This window comes from Drosophila navojoa, chromosome X (assembly GCF_054131105.1).
Source record: "Drosophila navojoa isolate 15081-1374.11 chromosome X, UAZ_NAV_1.0, whole genome shotgun sequence".
NCBI classification, from domain to species: Eukaryota; Metazoa; Arthropoda; class Insecta; order Diptera; family Drosophilidae; genus Drosophila; species Drosophila navojoa.
Genome location: NC_142895.1, coordinates 5,769,268 through 5,794,460, shown reverse-complemented (window position 1 = coordinate 5,794,460; position 25,193 = coordinate 5,769,268). Strand labels below are relative to the sequence as shown.

Below are 25,193 nucleotides of genomic sequence, written 5' to 3'. Positions count from 1 at the left end.
TATTCTACAATGAGCAGCGTCGAATGATCGTAGTGCTCTTCATGTATTTCTTACGAGTGAAAATGTAAAAAGTTTGCAAACGTTCTCCCAGCCTTTCTAACCAAGTAAAGCCAAAAGAGAAAACAACTAAGACGTCTCTAGTCGGGTGTGCACAACTAGGAGATACTACGAGCTCAGCATAGAGCTGTCTGGCACCCTAATTTTCTCAATATTCAATCATCGTTTCTAAGGCCTGAGGCATATGAAATAGTAATTTTTTTTTTTTTTATCTAGGCAGCATTTATAAAGCTTTTGGATTGTATTCAATTGAAGTGCAGGCATTCAAGCAATCTGAGAACAATATTTTGAATATTACAGAGTATTATGTCTATCCATAATGAAATATCAAACCAGATAGAAGAAGAGACATTTATTGGCTGTTAACTGAGTTAAGGCTGCCGCGCCTTCTACTGCCTGTAACATACTCATTACCAAAGCATTATAACCTGCATATCCATGGCATAAATAGTTTCAACTTACAATTTATGATAAAATAAAAAAAATAAATAAAAAATAAATAAAAAAAATATAAGTAAAACTTAAAGAGATAGATCAAGCAAAAACTCTTTAAGATTTACTTAAATTTTTTTTATTTTTTATTTATTTGACTGAATAATAAAAATGAAAAATGATCGCTTCAAATTTATAATAAAATAAAAATGAAAAATTATCGCTTCAAATTTTATTAGTCAGCTGAGAGATTTTTCTTGATCAATCTCTTCAAGATTTAAAAAAAAAAATTTTTAATTTTATTTTATTTTTTATTTATTTGATCAAAACAGAGAAGCATTATTAAATTTACAAGCTTTTCCAGCACACTTAAGAAGAAATCAATTTTCTTGTCGCAATTGGAATTTCTCATTGCTCTGAATGTGCTCAGAGCTTTGGCCAAGGATGTCTCCAGTGTCTCAGTGGCTTAGTGGCTCAGTTTCAGCTTCAGCTTCAGTTTCATTTTCAGTTTAGCGAGCTCGATTCCAGTTTTCGTTTGGAGTTTTTGGCCGTTGTCACATTTATTTGCAACATTTTGCATGTTGCCTTTGAGCGAAAACCGCCCGCGAGCGCTCACGTAGCGCTAGAGACTAGAGACTGGAGAGACATACACAATGCGACGCTATCTCTCCCTTTCTCCCTCTCTCTCTCGCTCTGTCGCTCGCACTCTCTTTCTCTTGCGCCGATCTCACGTTGCGGCGCGTCGCTTTGTTGGCTTTACCTGCCGCATTTTCCACGAGCGCGGCTCAGTTTGTGGGCGCCTGCGCGCATGTGCAGTTAGTTTTTGTCTCTGGCATCGATCGCTTGGCTAGCGGTAAAAGAAACATATATTTTTATTTGTATATATACGATCAACGAGATACGAGATACGTGGGTGCACCTCAGCGAGCCTCCATCCGTGCCGAATTACCAAAAAAAAAGAAGAAAACAAAAACATAAATAGTGCTAAAAAAAATCAAATAAAATTAAAATAAAAACAAAAACAAAGAATCGAGTGCAAAAAGTTTCTAAAATCGAATTATATATATTTTCGTAGTTCTTTTTTTTTTTCAAGTGCTATTTCATTTCATCCAGCATCAAAGTGATCTTAACATAGATAAAAGTAAATAAGAGAAACATCGAGTGTTCTTAGTTGTTTTTTTTTTTTTTACCTGTCCTGCGCGCAGGATCTATCAATCGATCAATCAGCGTACTGTGAGCCCCAGCCCGTCCCAGCTCGCACTTGAGACTTTTCCTGGGAAATTTGGTGTATGCATTTGCTGCGCCGACACTGATGATGGTAAGTGTGAAAATGAAAACTGGAAATGGAAAGCAAATACTAGTAGTAAAAACAAATGACGCATTGCGAACAGCATTTACCAAGAATTTTCACATGGCTAACAAAGTTTATGAGCCTCGCTGAGGGTTAGGTCAGGTTTTCTCTGCTCGCAAATGACTCTGTAGAATGTCAAGGGCTTGTTAATGCCCATTCCGAAATGGGTTTTATGGCAGCGGCTGCCTGGCTGGCCCAGGCCACCTAATCACTTTCCACCTTTCCATATAATGCGGCGATAATTGTGCGCATATAGCATAAAGTAGAGTATAGCTATAAAATGCATTATAGAAAATACAAGAATTCTTCTCGCTTTCATATTGTATTCGGAAATGTTTTTAGATCTATATTAATAGAACCACACTTGCAGCCTCTCTAGCATATTGTAGGTCTCTTGAATGTTCTCCTCTTGTACGTGCATTTGCCACTTCTTACAGCCCTTTTCGACCTTCACTTTCAGCTGAATTTCCTTGAAGTTTCTAGAAGTATTTCGATTGGGTCCAGAACCAAGAAGTGAAATGACTTGCAAAATGAATATGCCTTAAAAATATCAAGGGAATCTTTAAATGAAGGATTTCATTTTTTTAAATTTATTTTTTTTTATTTTTTTATTTTTATTTTATTTTTTAGAAGACATTTTACTGTATAATTTTGGGTCTCATGTTTATCAAAAACTAAATTGTTTATTGTAGTTAAAAGTACTTCAAAATATTTCTAGAATTTTTAAGCAACACTTTTTACTTTTTATATGTTAAAAAAATATTAAAAATATTTTTTTTTATATATTTTTAATATACTAGACCATTTTAAGACTTAGATTGACACCAAAATACGAACTCTCAGTTTAGTATTTTATGGTTTACAATTCCTCGAGTTTACTTTAACTGTAAGTTAAATGTGTTGGACTTTTTGATCACTTCCAGTTAGATAGTGGACTATGCAGCTATTTAGTTTTACTGGTTAAGTTAAGGTTATTGACTATCTTAACCTCCAGTTAGAAATGTTGAGTGTTCAATATTAGGTGTTGTGTTAAGTGATCCACTTAGTATAGTTAACTTTCAGTCAAAAGGCCTGATAATTTTCTATAGTATTAACTTTCATTTGAGAACATAGAATATACGACTATGGAATATTAACAAGCAGTAAGAAATGTGACTATGCAGTTGTATTGTATTAACTAAGAGTTAAAAATGTTGACTGTTCAGTTGTGTAGTATTAACTACCAGTTAAAAATGTTGATTATTTAGTTCTATATTACTAGCTACTAGTTAGATTTATTGCCTATTCAATTCTATACGACTAACTGTCAGTTGAAAATGTTGACTATTCAGTTCTATACTATTGACTATCAGTTAAAATTGTTGACTATTCAGTTGTATAGTATTAACTACAAGTTAAAATGTTGATTATTTAGTTCAATACTATTGACTACCAGTTAAAATTGTGGACTATTCTGTTCTATAGTACTACTACTAGTTAGATCTATTGCCTATTCTCTTCTATACGACTAACTACCAGTTAAAATTGTTGTCTACTCTGTTTTATACTATTAACTACCAGTTAAAACTATTGTACACTCAGCTATGTAGAATAAACTACTAATTAGCTGACTATATAGTAATGTCGTATTGACTTTTAGTTAAAGTACTTTCTTGTATATAATCTTAACTGCTAGTTAAGAGTGTTGACACTGACTGTAAATCTTGACCGTGCACAGATGATACAGTTAAACATTTTACTAATAATGCATATGAGTATTAACTTGCAGTTAGCTATTTTCATTAGGCATTCATATGGTATAGACCAACATAAGTAAGAATTGTTCTCTAGGCAGCACTCACTGATGACTGCCCTGTTATATGCATCTATATATGAGCAGTAGCTACCTCATACAATAACCATATACATATGTATGTATGTAGCTTTCACACACACACATGCTCAGGTCTCGTTTAGCTAAATATTATGACATGTGGTATATGCAGCTTGATGCATGCTGTGCCCACACTCAGGCTTAGGCCTGCCTCCACTGCCTGTGGCACATCTCGGGTGGCTTGTTAGCTTGGCCGGATTGCCTGACAACAAACTATTTGCTGCAGAAGAAGAAGAAGAAGCCAAAAAAAAAAAACAGTCAAATCATAATTGAAGGGTAAATCAGTTGGCTAAAAGCAAATGCAAGCGCTCGCTTTCCACTTACCAATGAGCTTAGCAATTAAATGCATTATCACATCAACACGTTCATGCGTCGCCTGGCCAACTGACAACAGCCTTGTGGCAGTCACTGTGACTATGTTGTTGTTGTTGTTGCTGCTGTTTGTACTCACTCCTGTCAGCGGCTAAGCCGAGATGAAATTAAGATGCCATCAGCGTGCAATCGCATAACTGTTGCGGCCCGTGTCAATGACATTCGTCCGCAGCTTCGACTTGGACTTCGACTCGGACTTCTATTTTGGTCTATCTGGAGTATCTTACACAATCAGCGCCGTTCCAAGTGCTACAATTACATTCCGACTACATGCAATTCATTATTCATTATATGCATATATCGAAGTACTATATAATGTGGCGCATGTTATGCGTGTCGCGTAAACCAAAAAAAAAAAAAAAAATACAATGAAAACACACACAAAAATACAATGAAACATAAAGAGAGAAGGATTTGGTGCTATAGCACCATAGCTTAGCATAGCTACACATGTCTGGCAGCTCGCTTTGGTGCTCGTCCAATTTGGTGTTTCACTTTTCAATTGAAATGCATTGGCCGGCGCGCACCTGTTACGCACGCACAGGTAACCCCGTTGCGCCGCCTTCGAACCGCAACCGGGCTGAAACAATAACATTAACATTAACAATGGCAATACCCAAAGTGTAATATATTTAAACACACATATATATATATATATATTATTTTGTTTTTGGTATTTTATTTTTCTGCGTTTGGCTTTTATGTAACCCACTAAAGAAACGCGTCCGTTTCGCTTTTCGCATGCCAAAAAGCCGAATCGATCTTTCATTTCTCTACCTCCGTCCGTCGTTCGTCGTTCGTTCGCCATAATGCGTAATTGGCCGTTGCAGCGTTCGCTAATGCCACTGATAAGGCTAAATAGCGTCTTGGCAATCGCTTACAGGGGCGCTACTTGAGTCCAATCAGTGATTGACGCTGACCCCGGGCCACTTATATACGTGGGCTCCCATACGGTCGGCATCGATTCGCTCTCACGATGATCCATCTCAAATGAGATGTACGCTCGCCTGATTGACGGGCTGATTTGGATGTTGGATCTATTAAAGTTCCTGTCAATTCAAAGTAGCTGTCAATTGTCATTTACTTTTTGCTTATTGAATGATAAATATGAAATGTAACAAGAGTTGTCAGATAAAGCCAGAGTGAAATTTGCCTTGTCATACTTGATTGTAAGTTACTTTTACGAACTGCATGTTAAATTTACTTGGCACTTACTATAAGTCCTTAAAGTAATTCTAATCTATTTCATCATCTGGAAATTCTATTTGCAAATTCTCAATTTGACATTCAGCTTACAAGTCATGGTTGCATTTGCTAGCTACTTCGCAAGTGAATTCCATTAATTTAATGTTAGATCTGCCAGTTACTTCTATGAGTCAAATTGACTTACTACAAAAGATTTACAAGTCATAAAAAAATAATCAAAATATATAAAAACAATCCGAATCATAATGAAACAACTTCTTTACGAGTTTTTAACTAGTGTCAAATATATATTTAATATTCAGTTTTGGCAACTACCTGTTAAATTTAAAGTTCAGTTATCCCACGATTTGCCCTAAATATTTTACATGTTAACATATGAACAAAGCTCTTTCAATTCTAAAGCAAATATTCAGCTAAAGACTCATTTTACCAAACACATGTTAAATTTTGTAACATTTTCAACTGAATGTTAACTTTTAGCAGCTATCTGGCATACGCAAAGTTTTCACTTTTTGCCACAAATCGAGTTGAGTGAAATTCGCTCAAAGTTTCGATCGATTTCCGTTTGGCCAAAGCCTTCCGCTATTCCGATTAGAAAACTGATTAGGCTTAGCTAATTTCGATTTGCATTAATCAGAGATTAATCAGCGGGATTTCTAGCGCAGACAGTCAGAGATGCCATGGATTACGGTTGACTGTCGAATGGATTATGCAAGCAATGTTCGTACAGATATTACGCATACGCCGCGTGTGTTACATACATGAAGTAAATTATATGAGCTTATTAATGCATTTAGTTGACACGCTTTTGATTTAAGACGCGGCCAATTAAGCCGCTGGCCGAGCAGCTATCACGAAATTAACGACAGCCAGCAGCAGCAGCAGCAACAGATGCGAATGGAAACAATCAACAATGACTATAACAGTGCCATCAGGGTCTGGTTTACATTATTTATAAGCGCTCTAGCGTCGCGCCATTTAATTATAGCTCAAAAATATCTAGTATATGATGCGGCTTACCTCATTATGCCCACTTTTTATGGCCCAAAACAGAGATAAAAAACTAAAAAAAAAAATAAAAAATAAAATAGAAAAAAAAAAAAAACAAAAAACGAAACAAACAAAAAACAATTCAAATAATCAGTTGCAATTTCACTTCAATTTTAACAACTTACACAGAGTGTCAGTTATTTATGTGACTCCAACTCCAACTACGAGTCGGAGTCTCAGTTTGACTCGTCTTGACTTGTCTCGTCCGGCCTCATAATTGAGGGCTGTCCAACTCCGTTGAGCTGTTCCCACAGTTCCACAGAAAATGAACAACAAACATGCAACAATTTTCGGCATTTCCCTAGATAATGTGCAGAACTTGCATAACTGCAGTGCGCATGCTAGAAGACGAAAACCTAAACTGTTAACTGACGCCCAGGCAGGCAGCCTGTTGGCCATTTGGCCAGCGGCCCATAAAAATATGGCTTAATTGGCGTCACTTAGGCCCAGTGCCAAGATCTTAATTACCAAAGGGCAGCTGCTGGGCCATGCCACACACATGCACTGCCACACACACGCACACTCACGCACACTCACGCACACACACGCACACATCTAGCTCGATGCTCGCATTTGACCCCAAAAAGAAATGGCCACAAAAGAAAACCGAAAAAAAAGTTCAACAACAATAGAAAATGCTTAGAAACAGCGAGCAGCAGCAACAACAACAACAACAACAACTTTTACTTTTGTTTTAATTTACATTTTCAACACTCAAGTTCACAATGTGTCGCCTGCACAGTGGGCCTAGATCAATTTGATGGGCCAGCCCAGAGGGTTTTGATCAAGTTTTGCATAATAGCGAAAGTCTAATTGAAACAGTTTAACAGATTTCATAATAATCAAAATATTAATAATAGTAATAGAAAAAAAAAAATAAAATAAAAAAAAAACAATAATAAAAAAAAAAAAAAAGAAATAAAAGAAGAAGAAGAAGAAGAAAAGAAAAGAAGAAGAATAAAAAAAATAGAAGAAGAAGAAGAAGAAGAAGAATAAGATAGAATAAGAAGAAGAAAAGAAGAAGAAGAAGAATAAGAAGAAGAATAATAATAAGATAATAATAATATAATAATAATAATAATAATAATAATAATAATAATAATAATAATAATAATATTAATAATAATAATAATAATAAAATAATAATAATAATCAGTAATAATAATATTAATAATAATACTAATAATAATAACACGAATAAGAAAAATAATGACTAATAATGGTAATGCAAAATAAAAAATAAAATAAAAAAAAATAAAAATAATAATTATAATAATAATAATAATAATAATAATAATAATAATAATAATAATAATAATAATATTAATAATAATAATAATCAGTAATAATAATATTAATAATAATACTGATACTAATAACACTAATAAGAAAAATAATGACTATAACAGGAATAATAATTATGATAATACGTAATATGATTCTAAAGAGCCTAAGAATGATAATGATGATAATAACAATAGTAACAATGAAAACAAGAATGATGATTATAATATGATTAATAATAATAGTATTGACTATAAGAATAATATGACAAAGAAACCTAAGTCTTCAGCTCTTCAGATCTCTGAAGTTAAATATCCGAAAATTATTTCAGAAAGTTGTTGGAGAAGCTGAATTATGAATTCGTCATGTGAATTCAAGGCAGAATGATTTAGTCAGAAGGAGCGTACTATTCATATATACAGATATGTATACATCTTGATCAGCATATACCCATCTCCGTCTATCCTTCTGTCTTTCCCTTTTTTGGTAAGCTTGCAATATCTATTCCTATGCGCATTACGAGCCTATAGTGTCTCTTTTCTGCTTAACCATTCGATATTTACTAGAAATAATACTCCATTGATTCAGTTGATTTATTAAGCGTAGTACTCGTAGCGTGTTTTATTAAATCTAATCAGTGTAGTTCAATGAAACTTTGATATGCCTAGGCTATTTACTGACTTATCTGTGGTATTCATAAAATAAGAACTTGTCGAGCAAATATTATATATAGAGAATGATTTTTTAAGATTTATGTACGTCTTGAAGTCATGCGCTTTAAGTATTATTATTAGGTTTCTCAATATATCATTATTTTCATTTTCATTTTCATTTTTATTGCGTTTGTTTTTTCTCACCTTGCTGCACTGTGCCTCGTTTGAGCAGCTGCTTTCCGGCCGCCTCCACTGGCTTGGCAATTGCCCCCCCGCTGCACACTCCCATCCCCTGTCCGTCCGTTTGTCCGTCCTGCTGCTCAGCAGCTACGTGAATTTCGCGAAACTAAAGCAAAGCCAAACGGGCGACCGGTTCTACGATGTGCACGTTGTCACACGTCTTGGGGGGCTGGCTGGCTGGCTGGCTGGAGCACCCCAGCGCCAGTCCCAGTGCCGCCCACGTCCCCTCCCCTCCCGTCACCTTGAGCGGGACAATGAGACGTCGGGCAAGTAGCGTCGACTGAATCTGAAGCTGCGCGTGTGAAAAGCGCATAATTTTTGGACGCGGACAAATTTTCACTTTTTTTTGTGATTTCGTTGTTGTTGTCGTTGTTTTTGCTGTTGTTTTTCCTGAGCGGCGGCAGCCTTTGCCGCTGCACGGCCTGACGTGCCGGCTGTAGTTATTTTTTTTTTTTTTTTTTTTTTTGTGTTTTCGTTTTTATTTTCCTAACTATTAGATTTGTTGTTGTAGGTGGCGCTGCGGTTGCCGCCGTTGGCCAGGCTTAGCCTGACTTGGCTAGTTAGCTGCGGCAGCGGCTGCTGTGGGTGACTGGAGCGCCATGCGACAATGGATATAACAATAAAAATCCACAATGCGCCGATTATGTTACCAATCTTGGGAGCTGTTATTATCATATATTATTATGATGCCGTCTCTCTCTCTCTCTTACTCCCTCTCTCTCTGTGTGTGTCTTCTCGATGTGAGAGCTGCGCTCTGCTGGGGTCTGGGCCACACGACGTTCGCGCTGGCCCATTGTGAACGGCATTGGCCAATTGCCAGCAGCACAGCTCCCTTTGGCTTGAACTTGTCCAACTATGCTTGATTAATTAATTGCCTTTGGGCCAATATCAGCTAATTAACTAAGGTACTTCATAATGATGTGTTGCGTACAAACATTAACAAGAATTTTTGTTTTTCTCTTTTGAGTAATTTGTTGTATAATACTCTAATGCATTCATATAATATTATATTTAATATGTGTATTTCATATCATCTCTAAAAGTATGTCTGAACTGTTATTATAGATTAATTCGAAAGAGAAAATAAAAAAAAAGTTTTTTTTTTTTTTTTTGTCAAGTTGTTCGAGTTGCTTTATCTATTGCTCCTTATCTATTCAGTCATCGCATAGGGTTGTCCTTTTAAGCCTCTTCAGTTTGAGAATATGTGAATGCCTCTGGGTAACCAGGTCTGGGCGGGACGTTGACTTTAGTCATATGCATATACACATACATATGTATATAAATAATGTATAAAATATGCTTATATATAATACACTAAAATCCCTATAATTCGATATGGCAAGGGGATCAGGTTTTTTGAAAATTATTAAAAACTTATTTTTTTCAAGGGGATCGGATTTTTTTCAAATTAGTGGGGTACAAATTAACGAGTCTCGACTGTATATAAAGGAATTTGTACCAATTTCTATCAAAGTGAAAATTTAAACTAAAAATCATATATATACATATATGTATATATATCTAAAGTCTAAAATCTGCTCGAATTTTTTGTAAACCTTTATTCGTTTATTTCACTCTCAATATATAAGATGGAATATCAATATATGCATATACTTCTATTAAGAGTTGTAGGGTACGAAATTCATGTAAATAATCTTAAGGTGAAAGAAAAAGAAACATAAATATATAGAACATCTAGCTAAATCCGTAAATTGATCGGGCTGTTACACATATAAGCTATCTAGCTGGAAACAATCCATTTGGAAGAGTTCTAGCTCAGTTGCATATATAAAGTTGATAGAACTTTTAGACAGTCTAACTTAAGTAAGAAAGAAATATATGTGAATATAATGTATTTGATATTGGTTAGCTCTCAGATATATATGATATATTTGTTGGTTAGCTCTTAGAAAAACTCTCTACAGGAATCTCTCTTCAGCTCAAGTCTAAGCCATTGTGCGCTAGGACCTTGCCTAGGTATGGATGTCTTTCATTTCTTTTCATTTTATTTTCCTAGTCTATCCTATAGCCGTGGGATATGCCAATATATATATTATACATGTACATATATCCATGTATCATAAGCAATTGATACGCCCAACGAATGTGCCACCGCAACAGGCGGCGTTAAATGCGGTCTTCCGGGAGTGCTGAATAGATGACTGGCTGGCTTACTGAATGGGTCTGGAGTATGACAATTGAGCATCGATTGATGCGATTATGCAAAGACAATGCAAATTGTTGGTTACATCGACACGATAGACAGACAGACGGACTTGGCTCAGCTCAGCTCGGCTCGGTGCGATGGCGCCATCTTTTTGATGGTCTTCGCTAACTGATCGATCTGTGGAGCATAATGTCTCCTCGATTGGACCCCGATGCGAGGCAATAATTTGTTTATAATGCGATTACGCGACAAATCACAGAAAAACTCGTTAATTACTCGCGTGCTGTCACAATTGTTGGCTCTGCTAGAGAGAAATATACCCATCCCTCTTTCTCACACTCTCTCCCTCTCACTCTCGCACTCTCGCACTGTCTTCACTTCACTGTTTCTCTTTCCGCATTGCTAGGCCAACTACTCCGCACAACATTCGCGCATTGCTCGCAAATTATCTGCATGAAACAAATTGCGCAAAATGTCGCAGCCAGCTGGCCCGAATAGCACCTGCCCGACAAAGCACAGAGAAGCGCAACCAATCCACTAATTAGCCAGCTTCACTAACTTTATCACATTCGAGTGGTTTCACGGTGGAGGAATTGGAATTGGAGTTGGAGTTGCTGTTGGAGTTCGAGTTGAAGCTGGTGTTGAAGTTGGGGCAAGGGCAAATTTATAGACTAGGGTCAGTCTCATTAATGCATATATGTATCCCAATTAGAGTTGGAAGTGCGTGTGATGTAGAGTTAGTTATGTAAAGTCGTATACATATATCATCTATATCTATATTAATTAGAATTAGAAGTTATGTATAGATGTATAGATAGATAATATACATATACATATTTATAGATAGATAGATATATATATATATATATATATATATATGTATATATATACACATATTGCTACATCAGTTAGAGTGAAAACTTTGTATGATATAATGTTAGTGGTTGTGAATCTATCTATCTATCTATTTCTATAGAGAGTATCTAGGATCATATAAATATAAGATCCCTAGTAATTCTTACAACTTAATATGCGACTATTGTATATGCAGAGTCCATTTGAAGTGGTAAAAGGTATTACAATGATATATGATAAATTTGTCCTGCTAGGAATGTATTTATATGTATGTACATCCATGGTCGCTCTGATCAAGAATATAAGCTTTATGGACTCTGTCACGCCTCCTTTTGCCTGTTACATAAGTATTCACAAATGCCCGTCTGTTCGCTCCTTATGACTGTTCGTCGGTCCGACTGAGCTCATAAGTCACAAAAGTTAACAAACTGAAATACTATATGGGTGGTATGTATAGGCAGGTTTTCCATTTTTCCATCAATTAAAGCTGCTGTCAATCTCCATTTATCTGGATCTAGTATTTCGATAGTTCCACAAGTACACAAAGAATGAAATTAGCCTCTAAGAGACATTTCTTTCCTAAGCAGATATTCCTTACAGATAAAAAATTATCTACTATAACAATTAAGCATAGTTCTAGATCGTAGAGCTAAAAAGTCCTATAGGCTAGAGCTTCTTACTTTGAGTACAGACCACTCTCTCTCTCTCTCTCTCTCTGTCTCTCTCCATCTCTTTTTCTCTCTCCCTCCACTTCACTCTCCCGCTCTCTAATAATATATTACGTATTGCAAAACGAAAAATTCGAATGCTGTTTATCATGATCATAATACATATTAGATATAGACTACATAGTGTGGCCTATCGGCATTACTTTTGATTATGCGTCAAAAACTGCTGATTGGCTCCATTTGTGTAACGTCGCCATCCAATACCAGGAATCGGTCATTCGGCTGGCAGTCATTGTCCATTTGTGATTGCCTATCTGGCATAGTATCTGGAATACCAATGCGAGATAAGACTGGTCCCAAGCTATTTATGTCACGCTACTCTAGTTTTTATCAAGCATACATACATATACCAGGGGATATACATATATGTAACTATGCATATATATTTTAATGGGAATTTCGCCAGAAGCCCGCTGTCACGTGATCTTCGCTTGTGGCCCAAATTCCGGTGCATAATATCGTCTCTTTGAGTTTTGCTGTTTACTTTTTTTTTTTTTTTTTTTGCTTTTTTGCGGTTCGTTTCCACTTGCCCATTTGAAATTTTGTGCAGCGTCATTTGGAAAAGTTGTTGCAAAATGATATGCAACATTGAAACAACAGAAATATCCGCCCAGATACTTTCCGCGCTACAATTTAGAGACAGCTAAGAGATGGAAAAGAAAAGTCAACTCAAATGCGAGAGGCGGCTGCTGCCCAGAGTTCTCATTATTGTTATCCAATTGGAGCTCATCGTTTGTAATTAAAATGAAAATTATTTGGCCAGAAAAGTCATGAAATGAGGATGTCTTAGAGAGTTGAGAGGCTGGGTATACGAAATCTTTGGCTTAGGGTGATAGCAGAGGTGATTTGTGCGTCCAAATTATGTAAGAGGCTTGCGGCATGGACTGCCTGATTAGGATATATCCTGAGCCTAGAAGTCGTAGTTGGTATTCTTAGTCTTCTTTAAGACACGCTTTTCCCTCTCTCCCTCTCTCTCTCTCACATTAGCGCTCTGCTTGCTTGCACTGCAACTTACTTGGGCTTTATCATGGGAATTTGATTGTTAAGTAAAGCTAATTAATTAGTTAATTAAACTGTATTGTGATGGTTTTTTTTTTTTTTATTTTTATTTTCTCTTGACACCAAAGTTTTATTTGCTGCCAAAGAGAAAAGTTGCTGCCGTAGGCTTTATGTGTATATTCACTACAGATGGAGTCATGGGCATGAAAATTATATTTATTTGGAATATTTTTGATTAAATATATTTTATTAAATGGCAAATCTAAATATAGAAAAGAAAAATGTTTTCGTTTAGGTCAATATTCCAAGCAGTCTGGTCAGATATAGCCAAATCACGCTAAATAAAGTCCTGAAACTTATCTTGAATCTTCCATGGCATCATTCCACGTTTGATCTACATTGTCGAGCCAATGTGAGATTAATAGATAATGGTCTATCGCGAAATATTCGCATCAGTGATGTCAATTTTTTTTTTGAAAAAAAGGCAAAAAAGTCTGTAAAATACTGAAAAAAGGCTAAATTAAAAAAAAAGACAGAAAAGAGGACATTTTTTTTTTTTTTTTTTTTTTTTTTTTTATAAATTTTCAGTTTGTATAACATTTGCAGATTCTGCAGAGCGCCTTATTCTTGTCGTCTTCATTTCGGGATATCAATGACTTGAAATCTGGCTGTTTTAGCTAGAAATCACGAAATTTTTGCCTATAAGCCTTCTTGGGCATTTTGTCACTCTATTCGCATTGAACACAATTACAAACAATATCGGCAATACACACAAGGCACATACACAATTCAATTTTGCCTAAGCATATTTAGTGCTAAAGTTCTGTTCAACTGTTCTGCAATGTTAATTAATAGAACTCTGTTGCATCCTCAATCGATCAACTGAAAAAAAAAAACAAGCAACCAACTGGAAGAACAAGAACACAATTCGCATTCACTAAAACAGGACAGATTTTCGGATAGATGATATTTAATATTTTTCCCCTTGAAACCAGGACAGCTCTGTCCGAAAAGAGGACAAATTGGCATCACTGATGCGCATATAAGCGACCTGGCATAGACATGTAGTTTTGGTATTATTTATTATTATTTAATTTATTATTATTTAATTTATTATTATTTAATTTATTATTATTTAATTTATTATTATTTAATTTATTATTATTTAATTTATTATTATTTAATTTAATTTAATATTATTAATTAATATTATTAATTTAATTTAATAATTAATAGAAAATAAAATAAAAATAAGATTTTCTATTTCTATGTTTTTTTTTTTTTACCCCCAAATAGTTTATTAAATATAACAACCTATTTTTTAGCCTAAAATTCTTAAATTATTGTAAGATTTCATTCAGAAAAAAAACTTTTGTTAGAACAAAGAGTGAATTGAAATGGAAATTGAGAATAAATGGCAAATCTCTAACTGCTCAAATGGAGCTAATGCAAATCGTTCAACTCTAGCTTCAGTCTTGAGCTTGTCTCTGTTTATCTATGATATTTAATTCATTTGCCATTTGTCTCTGTATATCTATGATATTTAATTCATTTGCCATTTGTATTCAATAATTATGCTTTCTGCTTCTTCTTTGCTTTTGTCTAGGTCTAATAAGTCTGAGTGTTGCCTATTTTTTTTTAATGGGTCATATTTTGCATCTTAATAATCATTTGCACTTCCAGCTGACACATAAAAAGTCATATCTGTTGTTGTTGTTGCTGCTGCTGAGTGTCTGGGCGTTGCTGGCCTTTTTTTTTCCATCTCTAATAATATTTATGGCCCATGCGCTGAGTATTTTCATAATTAATTTCTTTCAGCTGCGCCAAGAGAAATATGCGGCGCGGCCTAATGTGAATTATTGCGAATGTTGTTGCCATTGCAATTGTTGTTGTTGTTGTTGTTGTTTGGAAAACCCAATGCCGTTATGTATATGCCCATATATACATATATATATTTATATTTATATATGTTTGTCTGTGACAGTTTTTGTTGCTGCATTTGCCGCCTCTTTTCACATTTTTGATCGACAATTTCACTTTTCGTTGCCGCCACAAGCTCGAGGAAGAGCTCAAGCTCACACACACACACACACACACACACACACACATGCATGCATGCATATAGAGATATATGTATGTAGATGCATATATAAGGTCGACAACAATTGCGGTCGCTGGCAGCTCAAAGATTCCCAGGCGCATTGTTGAATCGCGTGCAGTATTTTTCTATGGACTCGCTCTTGGATTGAATATACATACATACATACATACATACAGATACATACATACATATATGTATGTCTGCCCGCTGGGGTCGTTTGTCAAACCTTATGGCGTTTTCAAGTGCAAAGCCAAGGTTGCATGCGAAGGAGTTGAGCCAGCAGTTGGCTCTATTATCGACACGAAACGGGTTTGCAGACACTGTGCGAGAGAGACAGAGAGAGGGGGAGAGAGAGAGTGGGAGAGAGAGTACTGAGAGTACAGCTTGTTTGAGAGAGACATCAGCTGGAGCTGATGCTGCCAACTGTTGCAGAATTTCACTTTCTTTCGAAATTGCGCTGACCCCGATTTATTACCAATGACAGCAACAACAACAACAACAACAACAACAGCAACAACAAACACAGCCCCCGCTGCTTTTGTTTTATTTGTATTTTATATCGTGTCACAGCGCCTCTAATTGAATTACGTTGTCTATCTCCCTCTCTCTCTCTGTCTCTGTCTCTGTCTCTTTCCCTGCCCCCCCACATGGTGACAGTTATGCCTGCCCCTTCTCTCGTCCCTCATCCAAGCGCCAAGTCGCCCAAATATAATTATGAGAAAGCCCACGCCCATTGTTGCCGCCTCAACTCGTTTTCGGCTACTCACCCACTGCCATTTCCCCCGTCATTTCCCCCGTCATTTCCATTGCCATTTCCATTGATAGCAAGTTTTCACATAATTAGCTCAGCTGGCTCCGGCTCCATAAAATAACCCAACTACGGTTCAAAGTTGACCAGAGTCACGCCGAGTGGAAGCTGGGCCCGAAATTTCCATGTATTATGAAAATTGGGTCATTAGGATCATCGTGGGGCAATGCCAATGACAAGCCGGGAGCTGAGAAATACTGAAAATTGAGCCAATGACAATATCTCATTCAATAATTGATTGCGGCTCTTGCTGCTGGCGTTGAGTGGGATTGCGATTAGTTTAGTTAATCCGAGTCTGAGTGCAGGTTCGTTGTATTAAGTTCGATTGGCGATTTCACACGCGGATATCCAATTGGAGTTCGAGTTCTTAGCAGATTCTTATTTGAGTTCATATGTGTGTCTCTTTTTCGCTGCTCTTGCTTACTAATCCCTCATTGGTCTTCCCTTTCTCTACCTCTCCCCCACTCTCTTAATTACTCTGGATCTCTAACCGTATGTCTCTCTCTCTCTATCTCGCTCTGTGTCTCACTGTGCCTCAGTGTGTCCCACTGTGAGCTGCGTTTCTCTCTGTCCCTCTCAGTGTATCTCTGTCTGTCTCTCTCTGTCTCTCTCTCTCTCTCTCTCTCTGTCTCTCTCTCTCTCTGTCTTGGTCTCTAACTGTGTCTCTGTCTGCATCTCGCTGTGTCTCACTGTGTCCTATTGTCTCTTTATCTCACTATGGCTCTCTCTGTGTCTCTCTCTGTATTAATCTCCGTTTTGTATTCTGTTTACTGCTGTCTCCTTTCTCTTTCTCTTTCTCTTTCTCTTTCTCTTTCTCTTTCTCTTTCTCTTTCTCTTTCTCTTTCTCTCTCTCCCTCTCTCTCTCTCTCCTTATTTTGTTGTGTTTCTCTACTCAGACACTTGTCTATCTCCTTCTATGCTATCCTTTGTTCCCTTCCGATATGTGCCCTGTCCTCTCTCTTTTTCCATCTTTCTCTCTCACTCTCTCTTTCGATATCTCAATGTCTGATTATCTCTGTCCGTTTCTCTGTCTGTCTCGTGCTATCGCTCTCCATCTAGTTCTATCCCTACCTCTCTTTTCAATCTCGAGATGTCTGTTTCTTCATCTCTCTCCTTTTCTATCCTTCTCCATCTGTCTATTTAACTCCTTCATTCTCTTTCAGTGTATTGCAGTATTTCTCTGTCAGTCTCTCTTTTACACACTATGATCATTCGTCTCTGTCTTACTCCTTCTCTCTCTCTCTCTTTTTCCTTTCACTATCCGCGTTTCTATGTCTCCCACTCATTGTCTTTCAGTGTATTTTAGTTTTTTCTCTCATTCTCTTCGTCTTTCTCTTTCTCAGTCTCTCTCACTCTGTCTTTCTTTCTCGCTGTCGCTATCTATAGCTTCCTCTGACCTCCTCTGTCTCTCTTTCTCTCGTGATGCCTGACAAATATTACGATTTGCAAAAATTTTAAATATAATATAGCTCTCAATTTGATCTTTTCTTATCTCCAAACTTATATCTAGTCATATTTAATAGCCAATATCCAGCTAGCAAACTGACTTCCAACCAAAAATGGAATTGAATTCCCAAAGAAAAGTTCAATTAGTTTGGGTTTGTTTACGCTTTAAGTAGTTTTTAAGCAGCTGCTGGCGATCGAAATGCGGAATCGTGGTGCAGATAATGAAGAGCCAACCACAAGCAGGAGGGAGAGACAGAGAGAGAGAGAGTGAGCGTGAGAGTGAGAGGGAAGATGCCTGGTTAGTCTCAGCTTCAGCCAGAGCTGGGCGCTGTGGGGATGTCAATGAGCGGGGCGAATGCCGAGAGCCACCATAAATAATGGTAAATTGACATTTAGACGCACATGGAAGGAAGTTCAACATAGTTGTGGGTACCGGGCCGTGTGTTGCATGCAGCTTTTTTTCTTTTTTTTTTATTGTGGTCGGACGTTGTTGCATGGAAAGCAACAACTGAAGCAAAGGCCAAAGCAAAGGCAACAACAACAACAACAACAACAGCTAACGCAAAAGCAAAAGGCATTGCCAAGTCTTAGTTGCTGTTACTTGATGGCCATGATGACGCCATCTGGCGGCCGGTAGCCATTGGCCATTGGCCATTGGGCATTGGCTTGGGTCAATTAACAATTTGGGCCACGACCCTGCCCCCTCGAGTCGAGAGAAAGCCGCACTGAGCCAAAATTCATTCGTCATAGCCACAGTTACACATATTTCAAATCATATTCAAATTTTGTTAATACAAATTGTTTTCTGTTATTGAGCTAGGGTTTACCAAAAATGAAAGGCCAGACACTCTTTACTCTCTACTCTTGTTTTTTGAGCAGTTATTAAATTCTACTAAGACAATAAATAATTTACTTTTTTAATATTTATTGAAATGCTTAAGAAAACTCTATTTTGCATATTTAATTTAAAAAGTTTTATTAATATATATAATGAAAATATTCATCAAACACTATAGAAAATGTACCAAGTACATTGTACTTATATTTTATACTCTTAATATACAATTTTTTTATAAAACAAAATGAAATAAAAATTCAAAAAATAAAAATAAAAAATAAACAAATAATTAAAATAAAAAAATAAAAAATATTAAAATATTAATTATAAAAAATATATATATTAAAAAGATAAATATACATATAAATATTAAAAAAAAGTACAAATAAATATACATATATCATAAAATACATATATAATATGCATATGTATATATGTATATATACATATATATTTTAGTTAAAAATTCGACACATATATAATTTTAAATTAATAAAGAAAATAAAAATTCGAAATAAAAATTAATAAAATAATAAAAATATTTATTTGTTTTATATTTTATTATATTAAAATATATTTTTTATATATTATGATAAAATTAAAAAAATATATATATATACAACTTAATAAAAACTATAAAATAAAAGCTATAAAATTAAAAAAAGGAATCAATTTTAATTGAGAATATTTAACATATAATTAACTAACAAATTTATATATTATTATATTAAAATTTATATTTTATTTTATTAAAATATATCTTTTTATATACTATAAAAAATTTTCAAAAAATACAACTTAATAAAAATTATAAAAAAAGCTATAAAAATAAAATAATAATAAGTAATCAATTTTAATTTAGAATATTTAACATACAATCGACTAACAAATTTTTAATCATTTCAAAAAAAAATATTATTAAAAAATATGTATCAAAAACATGTATTCTAAAAAAATTGTCAAAAATATATTTGTTATTTGTTTTAGAAACTATTTGATATAAATTTTTTGTCGGCATATTTGAAGTCAAGGCCCCACAGTGCATGTAGGCCAACATTTAATTGATTTACTTAGGCACTCTTAGTCACATCTATACATATATATATATATATATATACCTATATTCAGGTATTCAGTTTGATATCTGTAGTTATCTGTCGCTGGTATTGTTGTTATTTGGTTGTGCGAGGTTTTGACGTTAATTGGCTTTTAATCTAAGGAAACCACTTGAAATCGCCGAGATTAGCAGCGCGACTCGAGCTATGTGCCGGGCCGCGTAGAGTCGAGTGAGTGCGCATTGTTCTATGCTGGGCTCAGTTAGAGATATGTCGCACATAGTCGCACCATCAATGGCTGATTCATTTATTTTGCAATTATGTCGTATCTATGTGAATCTGTCATTGGGCCGATTAGTCAGTTTCAGTTACGGTCGGGCTTTCAATCGCAGAGGCGCACTATCACGTCAAAGGGGCGGCCAGCTGATAACCGATATCAATGGGACCGTTATATAATTTCGAATATATTTCATTCCCTGATCGTCACACTCAAGACCTCTGCTATCGATGCTCTCTGTGTAAATAGCCTCGGAAATATTCCATGCTATGCGTGAGCTGAGCTCCTCCTTATGCGACTAATAACTTCATTTCGATTTGCGTCTGTCGCTCTATGGGCAAAGAGTTGATTACCTGCTTAAGTGTTTGCCTGTTACGCTCACCTGCTGGCATTGTTTTGACGCCGGCCAGACCTTGGCCGTGACTCGCCTAACCGGCTCGGCTTAATAATGGATCTCGGTCGCCGCTAACCGGATCAATAGGCCCAATCATTTACCGGGCCGCTCCAATTTGGCCAAAACTAATGGTTGCCATCTCGCCGCGAGGCATTCAATTTATGAGCTGAAAAGTGAAATGGAAAATTGATTGCGCGCTGCCTGCACTGGGCGAAAATGTGTGCCACAAACTAGTCGAGCTGCTCTTCTCTGCGATTTTCAAGTGCAACTCCTCTGAGGCAAAGTGGAGGTTTCTCACATCATTGTTTGCCTCGCATCTCGTGTGACTTTACTTTTCCATCAGTGGGTGTATGTGTGACCAACTCTCGTTTTTAAATTAACTGCCCTTCTATGCGCTTCTCAAATGCATTTCGAGCTTCATGTGGACGAAACTTCGCTGCATTAGATTTGAAGTTCGCTCGCCTTGACTTTTTCAACATTGTTGCTCTTCTATGCGATTCTCAAACCAATGCTACTCAGTAAATGAGCTTCCCTTGTGCTTGAGACTTGTCTGAAGTCGGAGTAAGAATCACCATAGCAGTCCTTAAGATCTTCATCTCGTTTTGATGTTACTCTTCTTTTCTTTCAGTGTATGTTGACTTTATGTGCAGCTAGCTCTCATTTTCAATTACACTGCTCTTCTCTGTGATTTTCATTAAGCGTGAGACTTGTTTGAGTTGGAGTAGAGGTGGGCGGCTTTTTCATTTATTTGTCTCGCATCTCGTGTTACTTCTTCTTTTCTGTCAGTGTATGTTGAGCTTGTTGTGCGCAACTCTCGTTTTCAATTTCGCTGCATTTCTTCATGATTTTTAAATGCATAAGAGTTTTTTTGCCTTGTTAAGAGTAGAAGCTGTAGGATTTTCAGGCTTTCAGTCTTAAGGTTCTTCAGTCTCCTCTTTTCGTTCAGTGTAGCTAACACATCAGCTGCCCTCCTATGCGATTTTCAAATTGTCAGAGCCAGGAATTGACCTAGAACTGTTTAGGTTCCACATTTCACGTATTTGTTGCTCCTATTTTCTCTCAGTGTACTCTCAGTCTCATCCTCCATCCATTGTTCTCATTGCAGGCAATTCGCAGCCAGCTGACAACTGCTTTGGGCGTGGCGCTGGCAGCGCTGCTGGTGACCGCTGCCGTTGCGCTGTCGCCGCCGCAGCCAGCTGATCACCTGGTGCCGCCGCCCGCCCCACCATCGCCGGCGCTGCCTGTGGCCCAGCGACTCACACATGCCGGCTACTCGGAGCCACAGCCACCCGAAGGTGGCTTCATGACGCGCGTCGCCCGCTGGTTCGGCCTGGGCGGTCCGGGCTCAGCGCCGCGCGATCAGCAGCTGAGCGCCAGCGGGCTGAGCTATGCCTATCCGAAGCCGGCGCAGCATTTCACAGCGGACGGCAAGCCGTGCGGCCTGTGCAACAAGTATCCCTGGGTGCCCATGTTCGGGCAGCAGCAGCAGCATCAGCAGCAGCCGCCGCCACCGCCGCCGCCTCTGCAGCTGCATCAACAGCAGCTGCCACAGCAGCAGATCTCTGCCTGGCAGCACCACCAGCAGCCCTTGGCGCAGGCCTCGCAGCATCGCCAGCGCGCCGTCCAGTTTCAGGCGCCACCCCAGAGCGTCTTTCTGCCCATCTCGCTGCCCGTGCCCGGACTGAGCCATGTGGCCATGCCTCCACTCTACAATGCGCAGCCGTTCCGACCGCTGCCACAGCCACAGCCGCAGCCGCAGTCCCAACAGCCTCATCTGTATCCGCTGGAGAATGTTGGCGCTCACTCGGAGCTGCGACCTGTGCCCGCGGTGCCATCGACGACGCCTCAGCCGCCGCCGCGGCAATCGAGCAGCAGCAGCAGCAGCAGCTTTGAGATTGTGCAAAGCCATCAGCTGACAGATTTCGTCACCTCCGTGGAGTATCCGGCCACCTATGTGCAGTCGCATGCCATTGACCTGGGCCAGACGGCAACGGCAACGCCAACGGCCACGGCGCTGCCCAAGAATCACAGACCTCTCCACCAGCTGCAGCAACAGTTGCAACAGCAACACCAGCAACAGCAGCAACAGCAGCAACAGCAGCAGCAGCAACAGCAGCAGCAGGAGCTGGATATCAGCACTGTGCGCTATCAGCTGGAGGATCTGAGCAGCGGTGCAGTGCATCAGCATTTGCCCGCCTCGCAGCTGCTCACGGAGCTGGGCCACTTTACGCCCATCACCGTGGAGACGCCGACAACGCAAATTCCGGCCGCAGACAACTATCCGGCCGCATCGTCACAGCAGCAGCAGCAGCACGAGGAGGAGCAGGAGCAGCAGCACCTCTACTATGCCGAGCAGTACCAGGACCTGGCCGAGACGAGCACCGTGACGCCCGTGTACGAGTCGCTGGTCTACACCACGGAGCAGCCGGCGCCGGTTCCAGCGGCCGCTGTCGAGCTGAACAATCATCTGGTGCCGCATGGACGCGATGGACGGCAGCGGGAGACGCCCAAGCGGCTGCTCGACTCGCCGATCAATCATGGCCAGGCGCACGGTGCACCGCCGCCACGCCCCTTTACCCGAGATCCCGCCGAGCTGAGCTTCCGGCACGACGAGCCGACGCAGACGCAGACGCAAGCGCCGACGCCGACGTCCACGTACGGTGCCATCGATGCCAGCGGACAGTATGCGGGCATGTCGCCGCCGGGGCCACAGCAGGTGATCATACCGTATACGACCAAGCAGAAGCCACGCCCCTTCGAGCCGGTCAACTGGACGCCCGGCTGGCGGCTGCGGCCGAGCCAGGAGAACGAGCTGCACGAGCAGCAGGAATCGAAGCTGGTGAGCACGTCCGCGGTGACAGTGGCTCCACCACCGAACACGCGTCGCACCACCAAGTATCTGACCAAAATCCTTGCCTCCAATCTGCGCGAGCTGCTGAAGCGGGAGCGCGAGACGAAGCGTCGGCCCGCCCACTTTGGCGTGGACATCTCGAAGCTGCAGCACAACATCGACGGCTGGACGGAGCAGGAGTACAATTCGCTGTCGCACCGGCCCAGCACGCCGACCATCCGTGGCCGCTCCAAGCACATACCCACGGAGTACCTTACCACCACGACGCCGGCGACTCCGACGGCCACATCGGCGGCCCTGCGTCAGTCGAAGACGACGCGCAGCGGTGCCGCCGGTGGCTTCGAGCTGGGCGGCGGCGCCACCTCGAGCCTGGGCAGCGCCGGGGACTTGTCCACCTCGATTAACAATCTGGAGCAGCTGCATCTGCGACGCTTTCCGCCCGTCGAGGACAATCGCCTGCTGCCCGACTATTACGAGTCGTCGCATCGCACCACGCCCATGCCCACTGTCACGCCCACGGCGACAACGACAACGCCAGCGCCCACGGCGGAGACGACGCGCGACTCAATCACGCCCCTGTACACGCGCACCACCGCCTCCACGCCGGCGCCCGTCGAGCTGTGGAAACAGGCCAAGGTGGCCATTCTGCCCCAAACCAACGAGAAGGTGTACGTCGTCACGCCACAGCCGCGCCATCAGCCCCAGCACAGCGAGCTGGCCGCATCCGCCTCGGTGCCGGCTCCGGTCTACCAAACGCCAGGGCCTCGATTTCCACGTGTGCGACCCACTCCAGCTGCGGCAACAGGTAAGGTCACACTGCATAGGCTTACTAACTGCATCTAAGGCCACTGAGGCTGCTTCCCGTGCTTCACATTGGGCCCAACACTCGCTCATGAAGTGAGCTGGGTATATATATAGGGTTTGCCTATCCGTCTATAAACTCTTAAGCTAGCTTTACCTAGGGTCTATCTAGCATATAGGGCAATGGAGTCTGCTTCCAGAAACTTTGTTGCATTATCCTCTCATGCTCTCTCACCTAGTAAGCTGGGTATATTAACTGCGGCTATCAATCTGTGCTCTATTGAAGCTGTTTGGATCTGGCATAATGAAGTTTGGATATCCTACTTTACCTTTTGATATATTCTCACTTTATACATGCTCATAAAGAGAACTGGGCATATTGGTTTTGTCCGCTTGTTTGCTGAAGCTAGAGATCAAAAAGAGGCCAAATTAGAAATATTTCTCTGATATGTGGAAGGCCTTTTGGGGCATGGGATTACAACAACTCAGTGCTAATCCATCCCATTAGGATAACCTAAGATTATATGATAATTTTAGTACATATCTTTAATCGTACACCCCTCTCTCTCCCACTTCTCCTCTTTGTCCCTTTCTCTCTCTTCTCGCAGTCACCAGCGATGTAATGGCCGCCACGCCCACGCCCGCCACGGAACAGGTGCGCAACTATACGCCGGACATATTTGGCTTGATGGGTCTGTCCGCCTATGTGCCAGCGGAGCCTGTGGAGATCATTGATGGCAATTCCAAAGTAAATCGCAATGCAGCAAACCGTTGGCTTTGATACGTAATCATAATGTTTGCTTTGTCTCGAACACACTCATACAAACGCACACACACACACACACATTCATGATTCATCACTGCATTCGCATCCGCTCATTCGACACTCACTCACACACACACACACTCAGGTAATCACAATTGTGACAGCGGCGCCGTCCGCGGCTGCGCTGCAACGGCCAACACCAAAGTCCACGATATCGCCTAGACCCAGATAGAGTCCATGCCAGGACGCAGCCCGCCAGGACTCAGCCGGAGCAGAGATCAGAGAGCAAAGAGTTCCTGAGTTCCGATTTCCCAAAGCGGTTCCATTGACCCGAGCGGCGCATCTATTGTAATATATTTCCCCAGGCCGATTCGATGGATGGATGCACCTGACTTATCGTGTTGCGAATTTATTTTGTAAGCCTTAAACCAATTTTAGAGTATTTTTGCATTTGGTAGCTTTACACGTACACTTAGTTTTATCCGTATTGGTAATGTGTTTTACTACTACAGTCTATATATACATTTTTTTTGTTTTTTTTTTTTTTTTTCGTGACGTGAACTTTAATTGTATTTCAAATATATACATA

At 39.6% G+C, this 25,193-nt stretch overlaps 2 protein-coding genes across 2 annotated transcripts in view; both read left to right on the top strand.

Annotated features, from left to right (window-relative positions):
• Positions 1–25,193, top strand: part of LOC115565019 (chronophin) — a 92,240-nt gene that overhangs the window by 66,765 nt on the left and 282 nt on the right. The window lies entirely within an intron of this gene.
• On the top strand, positions 1,034–25,188 carry LOC115565324 (uncharacterized). Its single transcript, XM_089263298.1, has 4 exons — positions 1,034–1,807; positions 21,292–23,842; positions 24,447–24,586; positions 24,750–25,188. The coding sequence occupies exons 1-4, from the start codon at positions 1,802–1,804 to the stop codon at positions 24,834–24,836; spliced, it is 2,784 nt and encodes a 927-aa protein (XP_089119424.1). The 5' UTR covers positions 1,034–1,801; the 3' UTR covers positions 24,837–25,188.

Coding starts and splice junctions, on each gene's coding strand:
- LOC115565324 (XM_089263298.1), top strand. Junction 23,843..24,446: donor CACTCCAGCTGCGGCAACAG/GTAAGGTCACAC, acceptor CTCTTCTCGCAG/TCACCAGCGATGTAATGGCC. Junction 24,587..24,749: donor TCATTGATGGCAATTCCAAA/GTAAATCGCAAT, acceptor ACACACACTCAG/GTAATCACAATTGTGACAGC.